Below are 23,976 nucleotides of genomic sequence, written 5' to 3' on the forward strand. Positions count from 1 at the left end.
ATCCAAAAGAAATTTATTATATTTCATGGACAATACCAGTCGATGAAAAGAAAAACATTTTTTTAAGATTGTGTAATATAGGAAAAACGTGGTTAAAACATGATCACCTTTAACATTGTGTGACGATGAATTATTGTTTTTTAATCATTTTTCGAAACAAATCACTTATTTTTTGCGATTTCCTATGATGAAAAGCGAAATGAAAAGAAAAGAAAAGAAAAGAAAATGTGTTTAGTTTAAAGGTTAAAAGTTGTTAAGAGATTGGCTTGCCTAGTCTTTTATAACAACTCTATTTGAGCCGTGAAAGAAAAGAAGACAGTTTTTATTTCTTTATTATTTCTTTATTTGTATAAACACAGAACACGAAGAAAGTTATAACATTGATAGAAAAACGGAGCTTGAAAACTTTATTATGATATACGTGATTACAAAATTCACTCTGTAAGGGGAAATAAAAACGTTCTATTTGTTTTTGCTTGACTTTTATTCATGGTATTAATTATAAACTGCACACATTTTTAACAGTTGGTAAGACCCTTTTGACTGCTTAATTACTTCATTTGGTTCAGAATCGGCATCCATTTTAGACCCGCCTTTGACTGACGGTTGGAGGCCGGATGAAAAGAAATCCATGTGATATGTACCGCTCCGTTGGCGGTTGACGGCCCCGCGCCCTGGAAGTACGCCCCGAAAATTTGGGTGATGTGTTCGGTGCTCTTCTCCGAATTTCAAACCAAAATGTGCGATTTTCCCTGCCCTATTTTACCACGCTAGCCTGCGAGGGAGCTCTCTTAGGGGTTTAAGGATTCTATGCTTTCCTTTCTTCTTTCCTTCTTACAGCCTGCTCAAAGGCGAAGACCAAACCTACCCAAGAACTGCTTCTGTTTGTGTCTAGACATTTGAGAACCGCTCCGCATTCCCCAAATTAATTTTATAATCACACTTCTCTAGGTCGATCAAGGGATGAATAATGGTGATGATAAAAATAATTTCTTTCACGAATTATACGATGGAGGGAAGAGAGACGAGACTTTTGCGCTCCAGAAAAGGACTACCTGTGCAGGATGGCAGCGTTCACATCACTACTCAGATTATGACTATTTGACATTTGGTTCAAAAGAGGGGGGAGGTACAGAATAGGGAGAAGGGAGAAATGGCCAAAAAATAGGGAGGGGGGAGAAGTTTTGGCTAAAAAATAGGGAGGAGGGAGAAGTTTTGGCTAAAAAATAGGGAGGAGGGAGAAGTTTTGGCTAAAAAATAGGGAGGAGGGAGAAATTTTAGCTCAAAATGTAGGGAGGAGGGAGAAATTCTCCCTCCCCCCTCTCAAAAGTTTTTTTTTTTTTCAAATTGGCCGAAGAAATGTTTTGAGCGCTCCTGGCGGCTATCCGCTTGAACCATTTATCAGAATGGCGAGTCGGTTCTCATACTTTCTCAAGAGTACTTAATCTTTTTTCTCGCTCTCTTTGCGTAAGCCGAAATCGGCTTTCTTTTTTGATCGCGAGCGGAGCCGAAAAGTTTATGGAATCGGCTTTCTTTTTAGGTCGTGCGCGGAGCCGAAAGGTTTATGGGGTCAGTGAATTGGTAAGATCGTAGCAAACTTGAGTTTCAGTCAAAGAAATTCAGCTCGTGTACAGTAAAGGTTGTTTCTTCCAGGAATTTTCCACGTAGGTTCACAAAAAAGACTGTACCGCGCCCGCATTACAACGGGGTTAGCAGTCTTTTGATTTGCATAATGCGTACTTCCTGTCTGCGCATGCAATTTTTCAAGATGGCGGCTGTAACATGCTGTTTAGAAAACTAGCATTTTTCTGCGTTAAACCTTGCTTCTTCTTTTTCCCAGGGTAGTAATACATGTAAAAGAAAGCTTTTCATTCGGATTATTTCCAGTCATGACGGATTCTGTGGTTTTGGAACCGAGCGATTTGCAAACAACACCTCGTGTTGGCGAAAAGGTTGGTAATTTTTCTTTACTGCGCGGAAGTTTATTTTCGACTTCATTCAAAGCAAGAGAGAAAGCTAAAGATTTTTTTAACAGTGATTATTACTACGTGTTTGTAGGTAGAAGCTCAGGAACATGATTCTCTCTCGACTGCAGTGGAAAATGAAATTCTGGAAGGTTAGAATAAATAGTTTGATTTAAGACTTTAATACTATTAGCTACAATGAACTTAAGCTACGTAATTAAACTTTCTAGAATGTTCGATCATTTTTATTAAGCCGTATTTGACATTTTCTTGTTCTGTTTTCCGCTGTTTCTGAACTTACAGCAAGAACCAAAAATGACAATCAGATACGCGTGTTTAAAGGGCTATCCCTTTTACGAGAATCACGCACGAACTTTTCAAGCAGTGAAGGCTAAACCTTTCTGACAGTAATTTTCCATATTGATAAATAGAGTATTGGAGACTTCTTTATCTAGCAGTCAGCAATGTGCTGTTGTTGAGTACTAGCTGTTATTCTATTGATCAAGTCTAGTGGTCTAAAAGAACTTTGTTTCACCATTATTACAGTTGATTTCAGTTTACTTTGGCCGCCTGCTTTGCGAAGTTCGTTGGAAAACTTTGTTACGAAGTTGCCAATTACATTGCAAAGTTTGGGAATCAAATTGTGAACTTCGATACAAAGTTCCCAACTTCGGCCCAAATTTGATTAAAACCTTCTGTAATTATGTTATCAAAAAGGGCTTTGCTAGGCTAAACTGTTGGAAACAAATGTCACAAAAATACAAATTTTAAAGGTTCGAAAACTTTTATGTTCAGCGAGCCGTAAACATGTTGTCTTGACAAATTAGTCTTCCCTGTCACATCGCGTCGGCTTCGATTAAAATCATTTTTACATATGGGTAAACCATCCAGTTTTATCCGGCTTACAAATGCAGAAGACTTGAAATTGATGATGATGCCTCACAGAAATCATTAAATGTGTATTTTTATACAAAAAAGTTAAAATTTCACCAAATTTCTGCATGCATAAAATTTATTTATCGGCAAATCACTTGCGTGATCGCTGATGCGAAACATTGTCTTACACTTCAAGCTACTTCAACTTTCCTTGACCAGTTCTAAAATCAGCGAGTTCAGATATCGCCATGACTTTCAAGCAACATGTCTTGTTTCTTCTCAACTACTAAACTTAGAAAGTTCAGTCGGGCCGAAGTTGGAGACTTTGTATCGAAGCTCGCAATTTGATTCGCAAACTTCGCAACGTAATTGGCAACTTCGTAACAAAGTTTCCAATTTCCCAACGAACTTCGCAAATCGGGCAGCCAAAGTAAACTGAAATCAACTGTAATAATTTTAAGGCTAACTGGTAGCCCCAGGGGGGTTCTTTGTTCGCAGAACTACTGTACCCAGCCAAGGCACTGCCTCAAACCTTTAGGTTGTTTTTAATACCCAAAAAAATCCCAACTTAAATCAAGCCACCGCAAAATATACTTACCAAATTTTCCTACCCAAAAATATTTTAGAATTGAAAATTTTCAATCCTTCGATCATCCCCATCATTTGAAATCCTGGGAGCTTCCATTTTGCAATAACAGAACAATGGTGGGTGGGAACAGACTTGATCCTTTATTATGGCCCAATCTCTTGTATGACTTAACTGTGTAAATTTTCATCATTCCACACTGAAATGAGTGAACTGTCTGTTCTTGTTCCAAACGTTGGACAAGTTCATACGTGCCACTTACAAACTGACTGGTCCTTTGCCTTTTTGAAGTATATTAATAAAAACAAATACTTTTGAATCCTGATAACATGAACCTTCAAGAAATCCAAAAAAAGGTTTGAGTTATCAGGGGTTCAAGTTATCAATGGTAAAATTATTCACGCTTTTACCGTGCGGTAAAACGCAGTTAATGGAACATGACGTCAGTTCGGTCGAAGCCTATTTTCAGTTCGTCACGCAATCTAGCAATATTTGCCTAGACAACAAACGGTATATAGTTCAACATACAAGGCCTTGTTCTTAAATAAATGTTCCCTTATTTACGCAGTTTGGACAAACGCCTTTCATGTCTAATATTTGAGCTGTTACGTGGTTATGTTGTCTAGAAGTATATCTTAGCTTAACTTGGATTGGTCTTTGCGTTTACAAGTATGCTTTATTCATGGCGAGTAGCTCGCCACGTTGTGTCTATTTAGTTTATAGTACAACCTTACCTATTGGTCGAACTTTGAGACACTGTCTTGCTATAAAAGCAGCGGAACAATATCCCAGGCCATTGTCCTGGCAGCTTTTGCACGAAACAGTTCATTTGTAACAATTAAGTTTTTTACCCAACCTCCCTCCCAGTAGGGAAGGCTTGTGTTATGCGGTTTATATTTTATATGTCAATAAACTGGGGTCACTCTTTGTGGTTCGGTTAAGTCTGCGTAGCGACTTCCCCCAAGCTTTTGGCATTGCTTGTGTCTTGCCATCTCATTGCCTTGCCTTAATCTTGTCCGATCCAGCCCGTGTGGTGCTGGGGGAGATAAGAAAGGCTCTGCCAATACTCTTGTTCTGCCCTACGTTAGTAGGGGGAATAGGTGAGGCTTGTATTTTTTGTACATTACCTCAAGTCGCTTTTAACCGGCTGTGTCCCCCTCTGTTACGCCATAGTTTATTTGCGTGCTTCGTTATTGTCACGGGTGCCATTGCGTTCCATTATATGGATATTTTTATCCTGCGGAATAGTGACATAACTAAAATCAATGGGAATCGTAAAAGGTTCAATTTATTGCAAGCTCAAGTTATTGAGATTTTACTGTAATTTATTTTTCGACAAATTAAGAAGTCAACACCATATATTTTCTTAAGGAATAAACCCTCAGTGTCTCTGTGGCTTAATGCTCTGATAGAGATCATAGCTGTGTTGGCACAATACTTAGGCTTGGTATCTTAATTTGGCTTCTTGGAATTTACAAAACTGATTTTAATTAGTACTCAACCCTCCAAGTTAAGACCATTTTAGTCGCCATTGTGACTAAAATTTTAAAGCTGACAACTAAATTGGAACCGAAGTCGCCAGCCTGGCGACTTAAATTAAGAAGAAAGATTGAAAGCGTGAGCTTAATTTAGTGACTAAAATTTTTCACCAGCGACCAAACTTGAGCTGTCAGTGACCAAATGACCACCAAGGAAAAAAATAAACTTGGAGGGCTGGTACTTGTAACAAATGGTAACAACTTTATTATTTTTTTATTTTTGTCACAGCGAATGAAATACCTGAGGAAAAGCAGCTGATTGAAGAACAGCCAGACAATGAAGTACAACCTGAACATGAAAATGAAGATGATACGCAGCCTCAACATGAAAATGAGGATGCAAAAGCAGAAGTCGAGCCTCAAGTAGTTGAGCCTGCTGCTGTGAGTGAACAAGACGATGAAGTCAAGGACGCATCTGGATCTGAAGAAGCGAGTGAAGAGGAGAGTGACGCAGAGACTGATAGTGAAGGATACACGTCAGAATCTGATTCGTCAGGATCGCATACAGATCACAGTGCTAGTGACAAAGAGGTCAGTTGTTTTGAAGACATTCAAACTTTATTCTGTTATACTTGTAGTTAGGTACTACTAGGTTTAATTAAAAGTAGTTTTTAGAAAGGCTTATGGAAATACTGTGTGAAAATAAAGTAATCATATCATATCTTATTTAAAACTATCAATGGTATATTGCAATTCCTGAGTTTTGATTGGTTAACAGACAATAATATATGAGCTCATATACCACTGACCACAAATATGGTTGGTGTACGCGTCAACGAGTACAGCCGAGGAGCTCAAATATTGCAATTATTTGGGCGATTTTATTAAAACCATTATTCCACTCGTAATAAATTATTGGATACATGATCAGTATATCCAACGAGGCGCGTGGCTATCTTCCTATTTCATATCCAACGCACGCTCATGGAATTTCAACTGTTAAATATCATTTTATATCATATCATTATTTACCATTAACACAGTCCTCCCTGCCATCCATCCCCTCCAACAGAACAGAACCCTGATAATTTTATTATGAATCCCAGTACATGAACACAATCCAGAGCCACCAATGTATGTATACCTGTAAAATCTACTCCAATATGATCTGCGATGAGATGCATATTTTCTCCCACTAAATCACCTGGTGCAGTTTGTCCTAATTTATTTCTTATTGATGCAATTAAAACAGGAAAGTGAGCAAGAAGAAGAAGACGAGCAAGATGAAAATGAGCAAGAAAGTGATGGAGTTATAATAGAGGAAGAAGAGGTTGATAAAGAAGGAGAAGAAGAAAAGAACAAGAAAGAAGAAAATGAATGGGAAGAAGAAGAAAAAAAAGTAGATACAAGAGAACAAGGAGATGGTCAGGTACTGTATTTACTGGAATAAGCGCCGCAGCACTTATTCAGTGCTCGAAATTAGCGGTTGTCCGGTCGTCCGAGACAACTAAAAGTGCGTTCGGGCAACCAGTTTTTTTAGAAAATTTAAGGCCTGGTTGCCCGAGAAAAAAACGCAGTTCTGCAGTTTTGTTTAGGATGAGCTGTTTCACACCGCTGTGAATGTAAAATAAATTTCATCGTCTCACGGCCTGAGAACATACAGACAACCAATTCCTCAGCAGGGCAACCAAACTCAGGGGTTAGGTTGTCCGGCATTTGCCATAAGGACAACCTGGATTTTTTTCTAATTTCGAGCACTGCTTATTAAATTTTTCGCGCCTCAAGTGCAGCGCTTATTCGAGGATGGCGCTTATTTAAGGGCGGCACTAATTTAACAATTTGATGCCACAAATGAAAGATGAACTTAACTTAAAATAGGATCTTTTAATTGTTAGTATTCGTCTGTTACGGAAGAGAGTAGTTGCACTTGCTGTCCTGAAAAAGTTGAAGGCCTTCACAATGTTAACAGAACAATGTATTATAAGAATTTTGGATAGAAGAAAAAAATGGCGAGTGGTAAAATATTATAACTTTGAACTGCGAAACATCGCTTTTGATGAAAAGGAATTTCTAAGGCTGTTCTAGAGTTGCTTTGTCATGCTATTTTTAGTTATACTGAATTCCTCAAATAGGCGCCCTATCGGGACTGCGGCACTTATTCGGGGGCGGCGCTTATTCGAGTACATACGGTAAGTGGCACAAGTATAAACTTGAGAGGAAGATATTCATTTGGTAGATACTGTATTGATTTATTTATTGATTTTTAGGAGGCAGAGGATGAAAAGAACAACCCAGCGTTTATTCCACGTAGAGACACATTTTGGGGACATGATGACAGGTGGACAGATATGCCAGAGGAGGACAGGTACACAAGTAACAATACAAAAATAAAAATGCCATGATTCCTTTTTTTGGAGGCATGGCAGCTTAATGGTTAGCGTGCTGGACTCTGGATTAGTGGTCTGGGCTCGAGCCCTGGCCGGGGTCATTGTGTTGTGTTCTTGGGCAGGACACTTTACTCCCATAGTGCCTCTCTGAACCCAAGGTGTGTAAATGGGTACCTGCGACTTAAATGATGTGGGGTAACCCTGTGTTGGACTACTGTAGAGTAGTATCCCATCCAGTGGGAAGTAGAAAATACTCTTCGTTGCTTTATGCCACCAAAACACGGCTAAGCTCTGGACTGATGGGCCAGTAGGCTCGTATGCAGACTAAACCTTTTACCAAGTTTGTCCATCTATACCCCTTCTTGGGTTTCAAGTGTTTCTGAGTTCTTCTACAGCTTTAAGAGGTTAATGTGATATTTCAATTAATCCAACTTTGATTAATTTGGTTTGATTAGGAGGCCACCAACAACTAGAAAGCTGTGGGACAAAACAACAGACAGATGGGAGCATGATATGTACAGAGAAGAGGAACAAGGGCCAAAAACCAAAGAAGAGCTAGAGGTGTGAGGACAAAAGTGAAACTGAGTACAGTAAAAACCCGCATATAAGAACAAGTGGATTAAGAACACCCAGGCCTGATTTTAGGAAATAAAGTACCATTTATATAAGAACACATTCAGCCTGAAAAATGAAAGTTACTACTTTTCATTGCACACATAATAGTTCCACCCCAATTACAGTACAGTATTGCCTTGATTTATCAATTTTATTAAAATTAAAATACAATTGTGTGCATACATGTATATATTGATTTCATCTATTGGTAGCCTAGTATGTTCCTTATTTTAAGAAACTTTTTTTAAGAACACTTAAGAACACTTACAGGCTGATTTTGCAGATTATAACCCTTTATATAAGAACCAAATCAGCCTGAACCGCCAAAATAGGTGTTCTTATATGCGGCTTTTTACTGTATAGCAATAAGTGTGCCAAAGGCATACAGAAATAATACTGTAATTGTTTGCAGCCTTTAATAAGAACTTTTATTTTTTTGGATAAAACATCATCATCATCATCAACGTCATCATGCTCATCATCATCATCATCATCATCATCTAGTCCTCTTTGTCTCATGGGGGTCATAGGTCATCCACTATTGATTTCCATTTTTGCAGTCTTGAGCCACTTTTTGGCTTCAAACCAAGTCATGTTGATTTCTATCAGGTCTTTCTGGGTGCTTCTGCGTCATGTAGTTCTTGCTTTTCTACATTACTGTGTGCCTTCTGGACTTCAATCCATCGCATGGGATACTATGTTCCTCTCACCCTGCCTCAGTGTATGACCAATCCAGTTGTTATCAATAAACCTTTGTTGGTGATCATCTCAGGCCAATATACTCCCAGAATTCCCCTCCTTGAATAAACATATCAGTATTTAACTTTTTGTAATCCAGAGACGATAACAACATTACTGTCTCTTCCATGTCATCAAGTTCTGGCATAAGGCCTCTTTGAATAGGCACTGCTTCAGAGTTTAAGACGGATTCCGCTGAAAGTTCGAGCAATGAGTGCGAAAATTAAGTACCAAAAATCCACTCATTGTACGGCAACATTTTGTATATTATTTAAAAGATCTCATCGAAATTCATTTGTCTTTAGTGACCCCGTAATCAAATTCTAAAGCATTCTCGAGAAAATTAAAGTCAAACCTCAAAAAATGTATAAAACGCGCGCCATTTTGTTTTGAACTGGCGCAAAACGTCCGTTTTAACTGAAATAAAGACAACTTCAAATCCATTTTTCTCTCGTGGGGTCAGCTTGAGTGCTAAATTTTTGGCAAGTTTTTGTTAGCTGTACTAAAACTGTTGCCATACTAAGAGGTCTTTTTGGTAACTTTATTTTTGCCTGTATTGCTCGAAAATTGAGCGGAAACCATCTTAAGTGTTCAAGCACCATGTTGTTTGACACTTTTTCAATGTTTTGTGTTCTAACCAACCAAAGGAAATGTGCTGTTTTATCCACCAATCAGATGCGAAACAAAAACTGGGCTTACATGTATTTCTCACACTTGGTACCATGGCATGTTTTTCCTTTGAGTAGTGATGGGTTTATAGAAATGTTGCCATGCAGTGAAATCCAGACGAATGCATTCTGAAAATCTCTCACTCAGATGTCAAGTGCCCTTGAATTACTGTAAAAGGAAAGGGAAGGGGGCTTATTTTCAGATGGAAATTTGCATTTTAAAGATCATTGGGTTTCTTTGTTAATTTTTGGGCAGATACAAGAATCTCTTAGTTCCTTGCCCCCAGGTGGGGGATAGGGCCGGACATCAATGCTCACCATCTGTCCCTATTCTTGGCCACAGCTGCTGCTGTGGCCCACGATTTTAAGATCGTGGATACAAGAATGCCACATAGTAAAACTCTCTAAACATGACAATATGAAACCCAAAACAAGGAAATGATAGGTTTTACTATAGATTTTCAATCCTGTGAAACTTCATCTAATTAGAATTGTATATTCACAGGAAACTAAACAAATGCTTGAGAGGAGAGGTGGTCGTCCTGGCAGAAGAAGATATGAGCTACAGGAATTTGTTAGAGGCGGAGGAAGACGAGGAGGCAGGGGAGGAGGACGTACAGAAAACAGAATGAGAATGGATGACGAAGAATTCCAAGAAAATGAAAGAAATAAAGAAAACAAAGCTCCAGAGCAAAGACAACAAAATGACAGGCCTGAAGATCGGCGGAGAAGAAGGAGGCAGACGTCTGAAGGCTCTGAGGAAGAAAGGGGAAGAGGGGGATTTGGAAGGCAAGACAGGGATACAAGGCGGCAGAATAGAGACGAAGATGATGGTGAGAGGGAAAGGGGCAGAAGATCGAATCAGAGAAGAAACTGGGGCGATGAAGAAGAGGAGCTTGACGAAGGAGTGCAAAGACGGAATGAGAGAAATCGTCGGCAAAGAAGAGATTACAATGACAGGGAATATGATGGCGATAGAAGGCGTGATCGTGATAGAAAAAGGGGTGAGGATGACAGAGGATATGAGGACAATAGAAGGCGCGATCGCAATAGAAGAAGGGGTGAGAATGATGGAGCAGGAGAATACGAAGACAATAGAAGAGGTGATTATGATAGAAGGTCTGATCGTGACCACGGTGCAAGGAATGATTTTGAAAGAAATAGAGAGCAGAGACCACCTAGGAGAAGAGAAGATGAAGAAAGAAGGACTGAAGGAAGATACAATTCTGAGGATCGACGAGGCAGAAGATTTGGTGAGAGAAGTAGAGATCAAAGGCAAGATAGGAGACGGAATGAGGACAACAGAGAAAGTCAAAATAGGCGAGGTGGAGGATTTGGCAGTCCACAAAAAGACAGGTACATGTATGTGAAATAAAATAAATTCAACTTGTTGGTGGCAAGGGCCAAAAATTAGTTTTATTATAGTATATGCGTGAGTTTGGGTTTACAAAAATGGGCTACAATTTATAGTAAGTTTATTTGTGATTCTAAAGCATGTATATGTACAAAGTTGTGAGAGGCATGGTGAACTAATGGATAGTGTGCTGGACTCCAGATCAGGAAGTCTGGGTTCGAGGTCTGGCAATGGGTCACTGTGTTGTGTTCTTGGACAAGACACTTAACTCTCACAGTGACTCTCTCCACCCAGGCAGGTATAAATAGGTACAGGCAAATTCATTGCTTGGGGTGATGCTGCAGTGGACTAGCATCCCATCTGGGAAGAAGTAAAATTACTCCTAGCTGCTTAATGCTACAGAAATTAGGACAAGCTCTAGTCTGATGGGCCATTAGGCCCAAATGCAGACTTAACCTATAAGGAAGTTATCCATTAAGGCTTGAGTCAGATAACAGCTGTCGCAAGATCCTACATGAATGGCTCAATATCCTTTAAGAGACCAATAGAACAAACAACACTAGAGAACCAGTAGTAGTATTACAAGCTTACGAGAGCTGCTACACTACTGAAACTTTCCCCAGTGTTTTTTTGTTTTGGATCAATGTGCGATGTCCTCTCGATATGATGACAAGGAATTTGTATTTATTAATTAACTAATTAATTTGTATTTATAATTATTGTAGAAATAAAAGTGATACAAGAGAGACAAGACCATCAAAATATCAAAGGGATGACAACCAATTCCACAATGAAGAGACATCATCTACATCAGATGTGCAAGCAAAACCACCCCCTGGTGCTACCACCCACAGTTACAGTAAACTCCGAGGGAGGGGTAGGGGTAGAGGACAGACTCAGGAGTTGAAGAAGCCTAGGAAGAATGCTGCAGATTTCACTCGCGAACGGGAAGAAGCCAGGAGGAAAGAAGCGTTGGAGAAGAAGAAACAGGCTAAAGAAGAAGAGCACTTTGAAGGTGAGTGGAAAATTGGAAAAGTAACAAAAGACAGTGAAGGTTTTTTTTCTGAAATTGAGACTTACTACACATCCATTGAGCAGTCCTTTCATGTGGTACTGTTCATTATGCTGTACAACGTGGTTCTTACTTTTAAGTCTGTGGATGAAACCCTAGTGTGTGACCATTCAAATGAAAGCTATTGAGCAGTACTTTCATGTGGTACTGGTTATTATGCTGTACAAAGTGGTTCTAACTTTTAAGTCTGTGGATAAAACTCTAGTGTGTGGCCATTCAAATGAAAGCTATTGCGCAGTACTTTCATGTGGTACTGTTATTTATGCTGTACAAGGTGGTTCTAACTTTAAAGTCTTTGGATGAAGCCCTTGTGTGTGATCATTCGATTGAAAGCTATTGAGCAGTTCTTTCATGTGGTACTGTTTATTATGCTGGAGAGGGTGGTTTTAACTTTAAAGTCTTTGGATGAAGCCCTTGTGTGTGATCATTCGATTGAAAGCTATCAAACAGTACTTTCATGTGGTACTGTTTATTATGCTGGAGAAGGTGGTTGTAACTTTAAAGTTTGTGGATGAAACCCTTGTGTGTGATCATTCGATTGAAAGCTATTGAGCAGTACTTTCATGTGGTACTGTTTATCATGTTGAACAAGGTGGTTCTTACTTTTAAGTCTGTGGATGAAACCCTAGTGTGTGACCATTCAAATGAAAGCTATTGAACAGTACTTTTATGTGGTAATTATGCTGTACAAGGTGGTTCTAACTTTTAAGTCTGTGGATGAAACCCTAGTGTGTGACCATTCAAATGAAAGCTATTAAGCAGTACTTTCATGTGGTACTGTTTATTATGCTGTACAAGGTGGTTCTAACTTTTACATCTGTGGATGAAACCCTTGTGTGTGACCGCTATTGAGCAGTACTTTCATGTCGTACTGTTTCTTTTTTGGTATTTTTGTTAAGTGAAATTTGAGTCCCTTAGTCTAACTCACTGTGTCGATGTGGTATTTTGTTACAGATGCTGAGGAAGCAGGTGGAGATATGCTTGTAGAAGATGAATACGATGATGGTGAAGAAGCGCTAGAAAATGAACAGCAAGAGGAAGCAGAGGGTTATGAAGATGAAGATGAGGAGGAAGAGGAGGAGGAGGAGGAGGAGGTGAAATAATTGTGTTTATTATAGTTTTACATTAGTTCTTTGACTTTTGCAAGTTTTCTAGAAATAAACACAATGTGTTTCGTTTTAAAAAATTTGTAAAACATGTTTTGATGTGACTGACATCTTTGTCAGTTAAGGTGGCTAGTATTGCTTTTCAGCACTTTTCAGCTCTTATACTTTGACGGGTCAGTACTACAATTTTTTATCAGTTGCTGCTACAATAATGGTATCAAATAACTGACCAATGATTGGTGAATACGTTTTGGTAATTTTTATTGATGTCACTGGTTACCATAGCAACAGTATAAGACGCACCCCAATTTTGGCATTAACCTCCCACAGAAAAACAGATTTTTCTCGAAAAAAAACTGTGCGCCTTAGAACAGAATAACTATGGTATCTTAACATGCTGATCAATGTTCAATGATTTTTGCTCGTTTTTGAGTTATAAGCAGTTAAAGCCAAAATCAAGGTGTTTTAAACAGGTTACACTGTTGCTATGGTAACCAGTGATGTCAATAAAATTACCAAAACGTATTCACCAATCATTGCGCATTTATTTGATATCATTATTGTAGCATCAACTGATAAAGATTTGTAGTACTGATCCATCAAAGTATAAGAGCTTTTAAAATGCTGAAAACCGATACCAGCTACCTTGAAAAACCGTTTGAATTTACAACAACCTAAAGAAGCATGCATAATTAACTGCAGGGTCATCAGGCAATCATCCATGATAAGTAAATTTTCCTGGTGTGCAAGAAACTTTTCATACTTGTTTGCAACATACAGTGCGCTAACCATTAGGACACCATGCCTTCCATCACTGTAATAAAGGAACATTATTTTATTTTTGTCCTTGAATATCTCTTTAGGTTGTTGAAGAAGAAACACCTGAACAAGCTAGTAAGTTGATCTTTCCTGATCTTTGAATTTAAATCATTTTTTTTATGAATAAAATGTGACTAAGCTGTCTGACTGACTGACTGACTGATAGACTTATCAACTGACTACCGACAGACTGACTGACTTATTTACTGACTGTCTGACAGACTGACTAACTGACTGTCTGGCTGACTGACTGACTCTCCAGCCAACTGACAGGCAGACAAGTAGCCAAAATAATTTCTGACAATCCTAAAATCCTATTGTTTTCTCTCAGCAATATATTAAAGATTGCAGTCATGAACCAGAACATCAGTGTGGCAGCGACTGAAATCATCGATGTAATGCAGAGAGAGAAAAATAGGGTTTTAGGAGGGTCAATAGTTATAATAGATAATTACTTTGGCTCACAACATTATTGGGTATATTGCAGGCAGCTTTGGCCACTGTGAGCCTCAGTAATTATCTATTAAATAACCCATTTCGTGTAACCCCTGTAATTTTGAAAGTTTTTTTGTTAAATTCTTCTGTTTTGCTGCCATTTTAGCTGGAAAGCAGAAAAAGACAACCAAGAAACAGGACATCAAGAAATCAAAACAGTCCTCACCCAAAAAAGGCACTGGCGCATCACAGAATGCAGCGCAATCACAGGCTGCCCCTGCTGCAAAACCTAAACGTTATTCCTCACAGAGACAGCGACAAACTCAGCAGATGCCACTCCCAGTGCAACAGACCATGATGCCGCAGATGGGGGCAATGTACCCAGACCAAGCTTACTACGAACAAATGGGTGAGTGACATGGTCTAACTTTTAAAGTCTAGCGTGCGACTATTCAAATGAGAGCCTTTGAGCAGTATTTTGATGAGGTACTGTTTATTACCGGTATGCTGTACAAGGTGGTTCTAAGATTTTAGTCTGTGTATGAAACCCTTGGTTAAGACCATTAAAATGAAAGCTACTGAGCAGTACTCTCATGTGGTTCTGTTTATTATGCTGTACAAGGTGGTTCTAACTTTTAAGTCTGTGGATGAAACCCTAGTGTGTGACCATTCAAATGAAAGCTAATGAGCAGTTCTTTCATATGGTACTGTTTATTATGCTGCACAAGGTGGTCCTAACTTGTAAGTCTGTGGATGAAACCCTAGTGTGTGACCCTTCAAATGAAAGCTATTGAGCAGTACTTTCATGTGGTACTGTCTATTTAGCTGTACAAGGTGGTTCTAAGATTTAGTCTGTGGATGAAACCCTAGTGTAAGACCATTTAAATGAAAGCTATTGAACAGTACTTTCATATGGTACTGTTTATTTAGCTGTACAAGGTGGTTCTAACTTGAAGTGGATGGATAAAATCCCAGCCTGTGACCATTCAATCGCTATAGAGGAGTGTGTACTTTCGTGCGGTCTTGACATGCAAGGAATTTCCTTCTCTTGGAAAACGTTAGACTTCAAAGCACACAGTGTGATAGGCTGATATGGGTAACATTGTTACCTTCATCTCAGAAAACTAAGGAATGCCTGCTTTGTCTTTTCCAGCCTATCAGGGTCTGTATGTCCCTGCAGGGACTCCACCCGCGCAATCTGTCTCTATGCCAGTTATTCAGCAACAACCTGACGTCATTCTGCGACAAGAAATGGCAGTAGCTCCTGGTAAGAATAATAACATTGCGTTGTCACTGATTTCCCCCATTTTGTACCTTCTTGGAGATCAACGTACCTGTACAAAGATAATACTGATAACATCATAAAATAAAATAAATAAATCACTTTATTTTAAGTGTCACTTTAATTGTCAATGTATTTAGCACTGCTGTGCAGTTGAGGACACTGTAAATAAATGAACAAAATGTTGTAAATCAAACACGAACTTGTTAAATCCCAACTAGCAGGAGGCTGACCAGTTGGCTATTTACAAAGCATAAGGGAGTTGAATAGACCATATTCGTATTCTCGGTATTGGACTGGACCTAGCTTGCAATGGAGGCTGATGTGGTGGAATATCCATTCTCGTCCCCATAGCCCTTTCGTTTCTCTTAGCCGGCTTGGCCTTGGCACGAGGAAACGAAGGGCTCTGGGGACACAGAATTTCCAGTCCTAGATTCTAGGACTTCCGGTCTTCATGTATGCAGTCATGACGTTTCAAAAGAATGTATGAGAGAGTCGTTTGGTTTTCGACTTCCGTTTAGGAATTCTTTGTTCCAAACAGCCAATCAAAAAAATTTGAATTAATTCAAAAATCCTATGTCCCCAGAGCCCTCCGTTTTCTCGTGCCAAGCCGGCTAAGAGAAACGAAAGGGGACGAGAATGGGGAATATCATTGAAAAGAGCTTCATGTGATTTGCATTTGAAAAGTTTACCCGCATTAGCCTCCATTGCAAGCTAGTTCCAGTCCAATACTGAGAATACAAATATGGTCTATTCTGGACTACTGATTACAAGTCCAGTGCCGGCCACACTGCCTAAATTGCCCTAATTGCTGCCTTAATTTTCATGTTTATTTTGTTCACAGGTGACCAGCCTGAAATGCCTGCTGGGATGCCAATGACAGCACCAGGTCCTCAACCAATGGGGGCTCTCCAGCATGAGACCATGATGCATCAACAGCTTGCAGCCCTTCAATCAGCTGTAGCAGCTCAACAAAACATGGGCCAAGAGGGAATGCCACCTCAGAGAGTTCCTCAGCCAGGAATGAGCCCTCAGCAACAACAGGCTTTAGCTGCACATTTACAGATGCAAGCTCAACAAGGTAAGATCTACATCATTTTCACTGTAATGCAATAAAAATATAAATCGAATCAAAGGCTCTTCGAGCAACCTTATGGTAATGTGGTGAAGTGCCGACCTTCGCATTTTTTTTCCAAATAAGCGACCAACAATGTAACGCAATCTCACTTCACTTGCCTTTGAATGTTTTATTTTTCCATGGGAGTTGCGTCATTGATGGTTCATGCTCTCAAGCTTTGTAGTGCGAATTCTATTTTTTTCACCACCAAAATATTTAAGTGTAACCTTTGATCCTTTTTAGCATTAAGTTAATCTGTTTTGTAAATATGTTAACTTTTCTGTCAGCAAGTATATAACGTTATTTTTGAGCAGCGGATAAAATTCGCATTAATTTATTGCGGTTTATTATCAGAATGAAGAGAGTGAGTGAGTGTTCGAGTGAGTGAAACACATGACTTCGAGAATGCTAACTAAACCTCATTACCATGAGGTAAAAACCATTCACTGAATCAAGTCAAGAAAGTGGGATACTATAGGGGAGATAAATAAAAAAGTCAATTTTTGAGTCTGTACGTTATCTCGAACCTCAGATATTCGCCGAAACGTTTTGCACAAAGTTTCAGAGCCCAGTATAGAGCCGCCATATTGGGGCTTCGACAAAACGCTGACGCCCTACTGACACCGCTTACCATCCCCCTTAAAAATCAGCAGGGAAAAAATAGAAAGCCCAGCACTTTTTGTGAGGCTAATTCAAATTCACAAATAAAAACTAGCTTACTTGAAAGTTCCAAGATGGCGGATGAGCGTTGCAGGGTCTAAGTCGTTTCCACTTTCGTTACAAGTACAGGTTATTTTCACAAATAAACGAGCACAAAATAAGTTCGAACATTATCAAGGGTAATAATTGTACCCATCAAAGAAATTTAGCGATGAAAACAACGAAAGAAGAAACACTGGTCAAATACGATAAATGTAAACACAAACTCTGACACGAGTGACACGCACTTAAGGTCATAGCCCTGTATTGCATTGCGCATCCTTAATGCGCAGAATTTTACGCGTAATTAGTGCGCGCACGTAAACAAAATTAATGGCGGCTTTTTTCTATGCGGCTTAGTCCGCAAGAAAAATAAATTGTCTCTTTCTCGAAAACGAGTATGGTGACCTATCAATTTTTTCTCAGATTTTGGGTGTAGCGATCAAGTTCTGTCTGTGAAACGAAAACGTATCAACTTATATTTGAAAAATAAATTATCACTGGAAATGTGTACTTTGCCAGTACTCGCAAGGGAATTATTAAGGAATTATGCGGTATATACAAGGTCTCCCTGCTCCTAAACGAAAATGGGAACCCCACTTTTTTATTTCAAAATTTAAGTCTCTTTAAGGTGATCAACCAAAAGGCAAAGTTTGGTTGAAAATCTCTGTTCAGTTCTACTTCGGGGCAATGACCTTAACTCGTGAATGTGTTGTTTGTTTAGGTGTGCAAGGTCCGATGGGTCCCGTCCCTCAACCGAACATCTTAGCATCTGGGGTGAGCCCACAGTCATCAGCAGGATTCGTACCTGGCATGAATGTACAACACCCTAGCTACACTGGAGTCCAGTCCTTCACAGGCCAGCCCATGATGTACAACAATTCACAGTGAGTTGACATTGTAATTAATTGTCATTGACTGACTCACACCGACTCACTTACTAGCGTGCTCACTTACCTGTACTCGCTTGTTCATGAGTTCACTTGTTTGCTTGCTTACACACACTTGCACTTGCACTCTAGGCTTGCCTACTGACACACACTAAGTTACTTGTACTTTAAGTGTGTTTGTCACAGAAAACATGATATTTCTTACTGTTTTTTTTGGCAGATATCCAATGATGAATGTGGGAATGAATCCTTTCCTTGGACAACAGGTAGGTTATGATCAACAGCTAAATTCTCATAACTGTGTTCCCTTATTTGCCTTAAATACAGTAATGAGAAATTGAACCCAGGATCGAGTTAGAGTTTGAGCCCTGACCAAGATTTTTCTCTTGTACTTTTGGCTCTCACGACTCTTTACTCTCACTTGGTTTATATAGTCTTACCTTTTTAGTGCAGAATGCACTATTGTGATGGTTTGTTGGGGCTGTCGTCCACTAACCCGCTAGTGCGCTAACGTGTAAACTTTAATAGTCAATTAATTAATTAATATCAATTAATTAATTATTCCTGTGGAGGGGGTTGGGGTGGGAGCACCTGACCATACCCCCCAAGTAAAACGTGAAGCACATCTACGTTACTTTTATATGAGGATCTCCAAGGTATATATTTGTTTCAGTAAAACCTTTGCTCTCCTTGTGGTACTACTCAACGTAATTTACACCAAACGCATGCGCAGATTAGTCTACGTTGTTTTCTGGAACTATCATGAACATCGCTTGTACTGCGTGTTTGCGGTAGGCTGCAGACTTCTTGGCGCCAAGTAAAAACCGCAAATTAATTAAATTAGATTTTGAGACTTTCACAGCGCTTTCGTAATTAGGTATGCAAAAACTTGCACCGGGATTTTCGGCGTGAACACCTGACAACCAGGAAACAAATATCCTAGCTGTACTGCGTTTTAAAAAACCTGTCGAAAAATATGTTTTTTGATTAGATTTGTTTCTTTAGTTTTTGAGAATCGTCTTTCGTGCAGTCTAAACCGTAACTTAATTAAATTAAACAAATGTCATCGATGCCGCCGTAAAACAAACAAAAAACAAAAGTTTCATGTTATCGCATTTTCAAGGAAGACAAAAGTATTTTGTTACAAACGAACAAAAGTGTCGTGTTACGGTTGCAAAGATTAGCGTAAGGAACACCTGGGAAAGTAGCCTGTGAACAGTTTTTTCCGAAAGTAAAATAAAGCAAATAAACACGAACATATATAAAACATCATACTTTCAATTGTTCCATATTGCATTCTGCACTTACCAAATCATCGAGATTTTTTTAAATACATCTTGCATGTGTAAAGATCGTTAATCTTTCTAGTAAAGGTGCTTCCCTGCCGCTTTCTTCTGACTTTAGAATTTTCCTTTTCCTCCCTGTAACACACTCTGTCTCTGTCCATAGATGTACGGGCTGCCAATGCAGGGAGGAGGTACATTTTATCCTCCACAAGCGGCCATGATGCAACAACAGCAGCAACAGCAGCAGCAACAACAGTCACAACAGCCTCAAGTTGAACCATCACAACAACCACAGACTAGACGCCGACCAACTGCTGCCATACCCATCAAACCACCACAGGTGTGTCACTTAAACCGTTACGTCTCAGATGGAACAACGGGCGTTAAGACGGCTGTACAGGCCCGCAAATGATCCCGACCCGCAAATGATCCCGGGACTGCAAATGATCCTCAAATTGGACCGCAAATGATCCCAGGACCGCAAATGATCCTCAAATTGGACCGCAAATGATCCCAGGACTAGAAATGATCCCCAAATTTAACCGCAAATGATCCTCAGACCGGAAACAGTCTCCTAACCGTAAAAGATGGATATGCGTGGACTAAAGAATTTCGACAGGGGATTTAAATTTATTTAATCCATTTCTTTATTAATAATACAACAATTAGAAAAACAATTAACGCGAGAGAATGTACCGTATTTGAACGATTTACTAAAGTAAATTTATCACAATCAATATAGCTGATAAATATGCACCGATTAGTAACCTAAAACGTGGCATAAAGTTTAACAATCCAACCAACAGAAATATGAACTCTCTCCAATCAAGGGATGATTTATTTACGGCGAAATGCTTTTAGCTGATAGCCATTCATTCACACGCTGTTACGCAGCGTTCATAGCGACATTAGAAATATCAGCTACCTTCAGATTGGACTAAAAGTACGAGTTTGAGTACGAGTACGAGTTTTCAAACAAAATTCGTGTGCTTCCTATAATCACTTATCAGTTATCACACCAATCTTATCCCTAACGTTTATTTATGTGTTAGTCAGCAACAGGGAAGAGTTAAAGTTTGGGGATATAATTCTGTCGACATTCCAAAGTCGTACGCGTACTCGATCTCGTACTCGTAGTCAAATCTGAAGGTCGCTAATGTCTAGACGAAAAGTCTGGAAGAAAGTCGACTTTCGTTGCTGATTTCTATCATATCGATCTCCGACTCTTGTTATCGAGCTACTCTCTTTCGAAATCTGTGGTTTATTTTTTTCTTTGAATGTCTTTATCAAGTCACTGAAATAAATTCTGACACAGGATTTTCAGAACGTTCTAGAGCTTAAAGGCAACTGAAAATTCTCTAAAAAACTGACTTCATTTTCGCATAGCTTTCAGTACAGATTAATTGACAGTAAGAAATTTGCACGTGCAAAAGTTGACAGCTCTACGCGTGCGGTATGCTAATAAATCTACCCAGAGACGCTGTAACCGTTTACTGTATTTCATTTAATATTTGCAAAATAAGCTACAAATCTGTCATAATCTCCAAAATTCGCACATAGACATTTTGTGCGCTTCCAAGAAAAAGGAGGCTTGTGTCTACCTAGGCAGCATTGTACAGGAAAAAAATTCTAAGACTAGTTAGACAGCGGAGGCGTCTTCGAAGATTCATGTTTTTTCGGTGCGTTAGATAGTCGCATGTTAATTTTGTTATTTCGTGCGTTATTTTCTGTCTTTTATAAAAATACATCCATAGACTATTCATAAAGTCCATGCCATTCCAAGTATTCCGTTGTATCATTTACACGAATCATTTCCGGTACTGGGATCATTTGCGGTCCAATTTGGGATCACTTGCGGTCCCGGGATCATTTTCGGGCCGGGATCATTTGCGGGCCTGTACACGGCCAGGACTTCGAGTATTAATTGGACAAATTTAAATTATGTATCAAAATTATTTACATCTTTTTGCAAACTTTTGTGTTACTGTTTCAAATGCCTTTTCACAAGAAATCATTTCTAATTGCACCAAACATCGAAAACAAATTTCGAAGTTCTACTGAATTCCACTGAATCGCTTAAAAGGCGATTTTACTAAATTGCTACACGTGAGATTTTACCTATAGTTTACATGGTTCCTGAGAACTTTGAAATTCATTTTCTCAGGCTCTGATAAGAAATAATTGTTGGTGTTATCACGGATAATTACTTACATCTTGAGCTTTTAAAAAGGGTAGAAAATAACGCCATAGGATTTAAATTATTCTGGTTCTCGATTTTTGTCCAATTAAAATTAATATTACTTAATTTCCTGATGGATTCCGTCTTAAAAAGCCTTGCCTCCATTTCTGTATTTTTCTTTCATCCGCTAGTGGGTGATAAGCCTCTTCATGGGTGTCACCATAAGCCAGCACATTTTTGGGTTGCTTCAGGGAGACCTTCATGGTTTCCGTAGCGACCCAGGAAGGACCGGGAGACATATTTGTTTGCAATGCAGCTATGGTATTGTCATTTACATCCATAGAAGTAATTTCTTCTCTAACATTAAGTTTCATAGCGAGTATTTGGTGAAACGTTTATCAAAACAGACTAAACTCAGTCGTGACACAGTTCATTTTCGCACCCGATGCAGGGGGAGTAGCCAACCTCGTTCCCAGGGTCTCTCTCCCTGGGAACGAGGTTGGGGGAGTAGCAATGCTTCTAGTCACTTCATGCAGTTCACTTAGCTCAGAGTACAAACTGTACCTTACCTTCTTTTTCATCTTTGTGTTCCTCAGGAAAGAACGTGAATTTTATGAAACACGCCTTGTCGACAATGACAAAATGGATACAGCTCTGAGTCGAGTGCGGAAGAATGGCGTAAATAAAGAACATGTGACCAGCTCGAATGTTCTCAGACAAGGAAGGAACTTGGTAAAGTCAAGGAAATGTTCGTTCGCAAGACGCAGGATCAGTACACGTGTATCCACATGAAAGATACCCTTATTATTCTTGAAGAGACCGAAAAAATGCTAAAAGCATTTTACGGAAAATTATTTAAGGGCTTGGAGTATAGGGCGGTGTTAAGTCACCACGTGTAATTTTATGAGCAAGTCTCTTGTTTGGTTTTTGCTGTTCGCCTGTCGCAGTTGACAGGATCTTGCCAGAAATTGGCAATAGCAATGTCGCTTGTCACAAATCCATTTTAAAGAAGCAACGTACGCATGGCGAGTTTCAAAGGGTGCGTTCCTTTAGAATGATCCGGATCAGGATCAGTGATGCTGCTGCATCCGCTCTGGGCAGAGATTCATCGGTTCCTTTGATGCGCGATGATCCGAGTTATCTTAAATCATTGGTCCTGATGCGCGGTTGGCCACGCGCAACCAGTTTTCCCGCGCTTGACCCCGTTGTTTGTTTGTTTTCGCCGCTTTCTGCGCGTACCACCGGTTGTGTATTTTATTTTCCCGCGCCTTCTGCGCATACCACCATATTTTATTTCCCCGCGCTTTCTGCGCTTACCACCGGTTGCGCATTATATTTTCCCCGCTCTTTTCCCCGTTTCCACTTCTGCTTCAAATTTTTCTTGAGTGGCAGCTCTGCTGATCCGGATCATTCCAAAAGGAACGCGCCGTAACACATTCGCCAATTAAATTTTTAAATTCGTTGTTTGTACTCCTTTTCAATCTTTCCCAGAATAAGGCAAATTTGACCATGTTTGTTTATTTAAGATTTATTGACTGAAAATGAAACCAAAATGGTAGCTCTTTGTAACTCTTTTTAAAAGAAAAGTTTTCTATCACTGTTTACAATGTATCTTTTTAAACTTATGGGTCTGAGGTAAACACGGTGTTTAGTTTCTTTAATCAATCGTACATATGTTTCCGTTATCGGAACAGTTGTTAATTCACGCTGAAGAAAATGAGAAACGTTTAAGTAAACAGCAGGCTTTTTAGTGACTTTTCAGCATCCCTTGTCGTTTGTTAAGTTAATAAAACTTGAAAATGAATGGCCTGTCAATACAATGTTCATTGAAAACGCACGTGGTTCACTCAAAAATGTCATTTTTTTTCGTTTTGCCACGCGCAACCAGTTTTCGCGCGCTTTCTGCGCATACCACCGGTTGCGTATTATATTTTGCCGCGCTTTCTTCCATTTTTACTTCTGCGTCAAATTTTTCTTTACAATTACTTTGGTTTTAAAATGTGATAGATAGATATCACATGCCGCTCTTACTTTATAAGGAAAAGTCAGTTTCTTATTATATTTGCATTTACATGTTTCCAAGCTTTTAAACTCTTAGAACGGGTTGTATAATATTATTCGGGTGACGTATTCTTTCTGTTTTAGTTTATGGTGTTTCGTTAGCAGCGTTTTATAATAGCAATAAAAATAAATTTGTAACGCGACCTTGTCCGAGTGTGTTTCCTGATAACCAAGCAAAGTGTTTTTATTGTCCTGTTCTACTCACGTAAGCTACCACAGATTATATTTTAATTCAGAAGAAATGGAACTTGAATGTAACTCAAGTTCAAATATGTTGGGGGGGCCGTTACTCTTTTGATAGCCAGTAAAGCAATTATCAAAGGGATGTTTTCATTGTATCTTTATTTCTCATAAATTGTAATAA

The 23,976-nt window shown here is 39.2% G+C and overlaps 1 protein-coding gene across 3 annotated transcripts; it reads left to right on the forward strand.

Moving 5' to 3' along the window:
- Positions 1–1,755: 1,755 nt before the first annotated feature.
- LOC144631095 (uncharacterized) lies at positions 1,756–23,755 on the forward strand. Of its 3 annotated transcripts, none has more exons than XM_078489473.1 (17): positions 1,756–1,952; positions 2,059–2,116; positions 5,194–5,495; positions 6,157–6,333; positions 7,172–7,269; positions 7,747–7,852; positions 9,818–10,668; positions 11,392–11,681; positions 12,693–12,832; positions 13,708–13,738; positions 14,265–14,507; positions 15,252–15,365; positions 16,225–16,461; positions 17,921–18,083; positions 18,307–18,352; positions 19,536–19,712; positions 22,148–23,755. In XM_078489473.1, exons 1-17 carry the CDS (start codon positions 1,890–1,892, stop codon positions 22,157–22,159), a joined length of 3,108 nt encoding a protein of 1,035 aa, XP_078345599.1. In that variant the 5' UTR covers positions 1,756–1,889; the 3' UTR covers positions 22,160–23,755. The 3 variants fall into 3 exon arrangements, with proteins under 3 accessions (XP_078345599.1, XP_078345600.1, XP_078345601.1); XM_078489474.1 differs by having other exon boundaries at positions 12,693–12,827; positions 13,706–13,738; XM_078489475.1 differs by having other exon boundaries at positions 12,693–12,824; positions 13,706–13,738.
- Positions 23,756–23,976: the final 221 nt, after the last annotated feature.

This window comes from Oculina patagonica, chromosome 11, assembly GCF_052425735.1.
Source record: "Oculina patagonica isolate OP01 chromosome 11, crgOcupat, whole genome shotgun sequence".
NCBI classification, from domain to species: Eukaryota; Metazoa; Cnidaria; class Anthozoa; order Scleractinia; family Oculinidae; genus Oculina; species Oculina patagonica.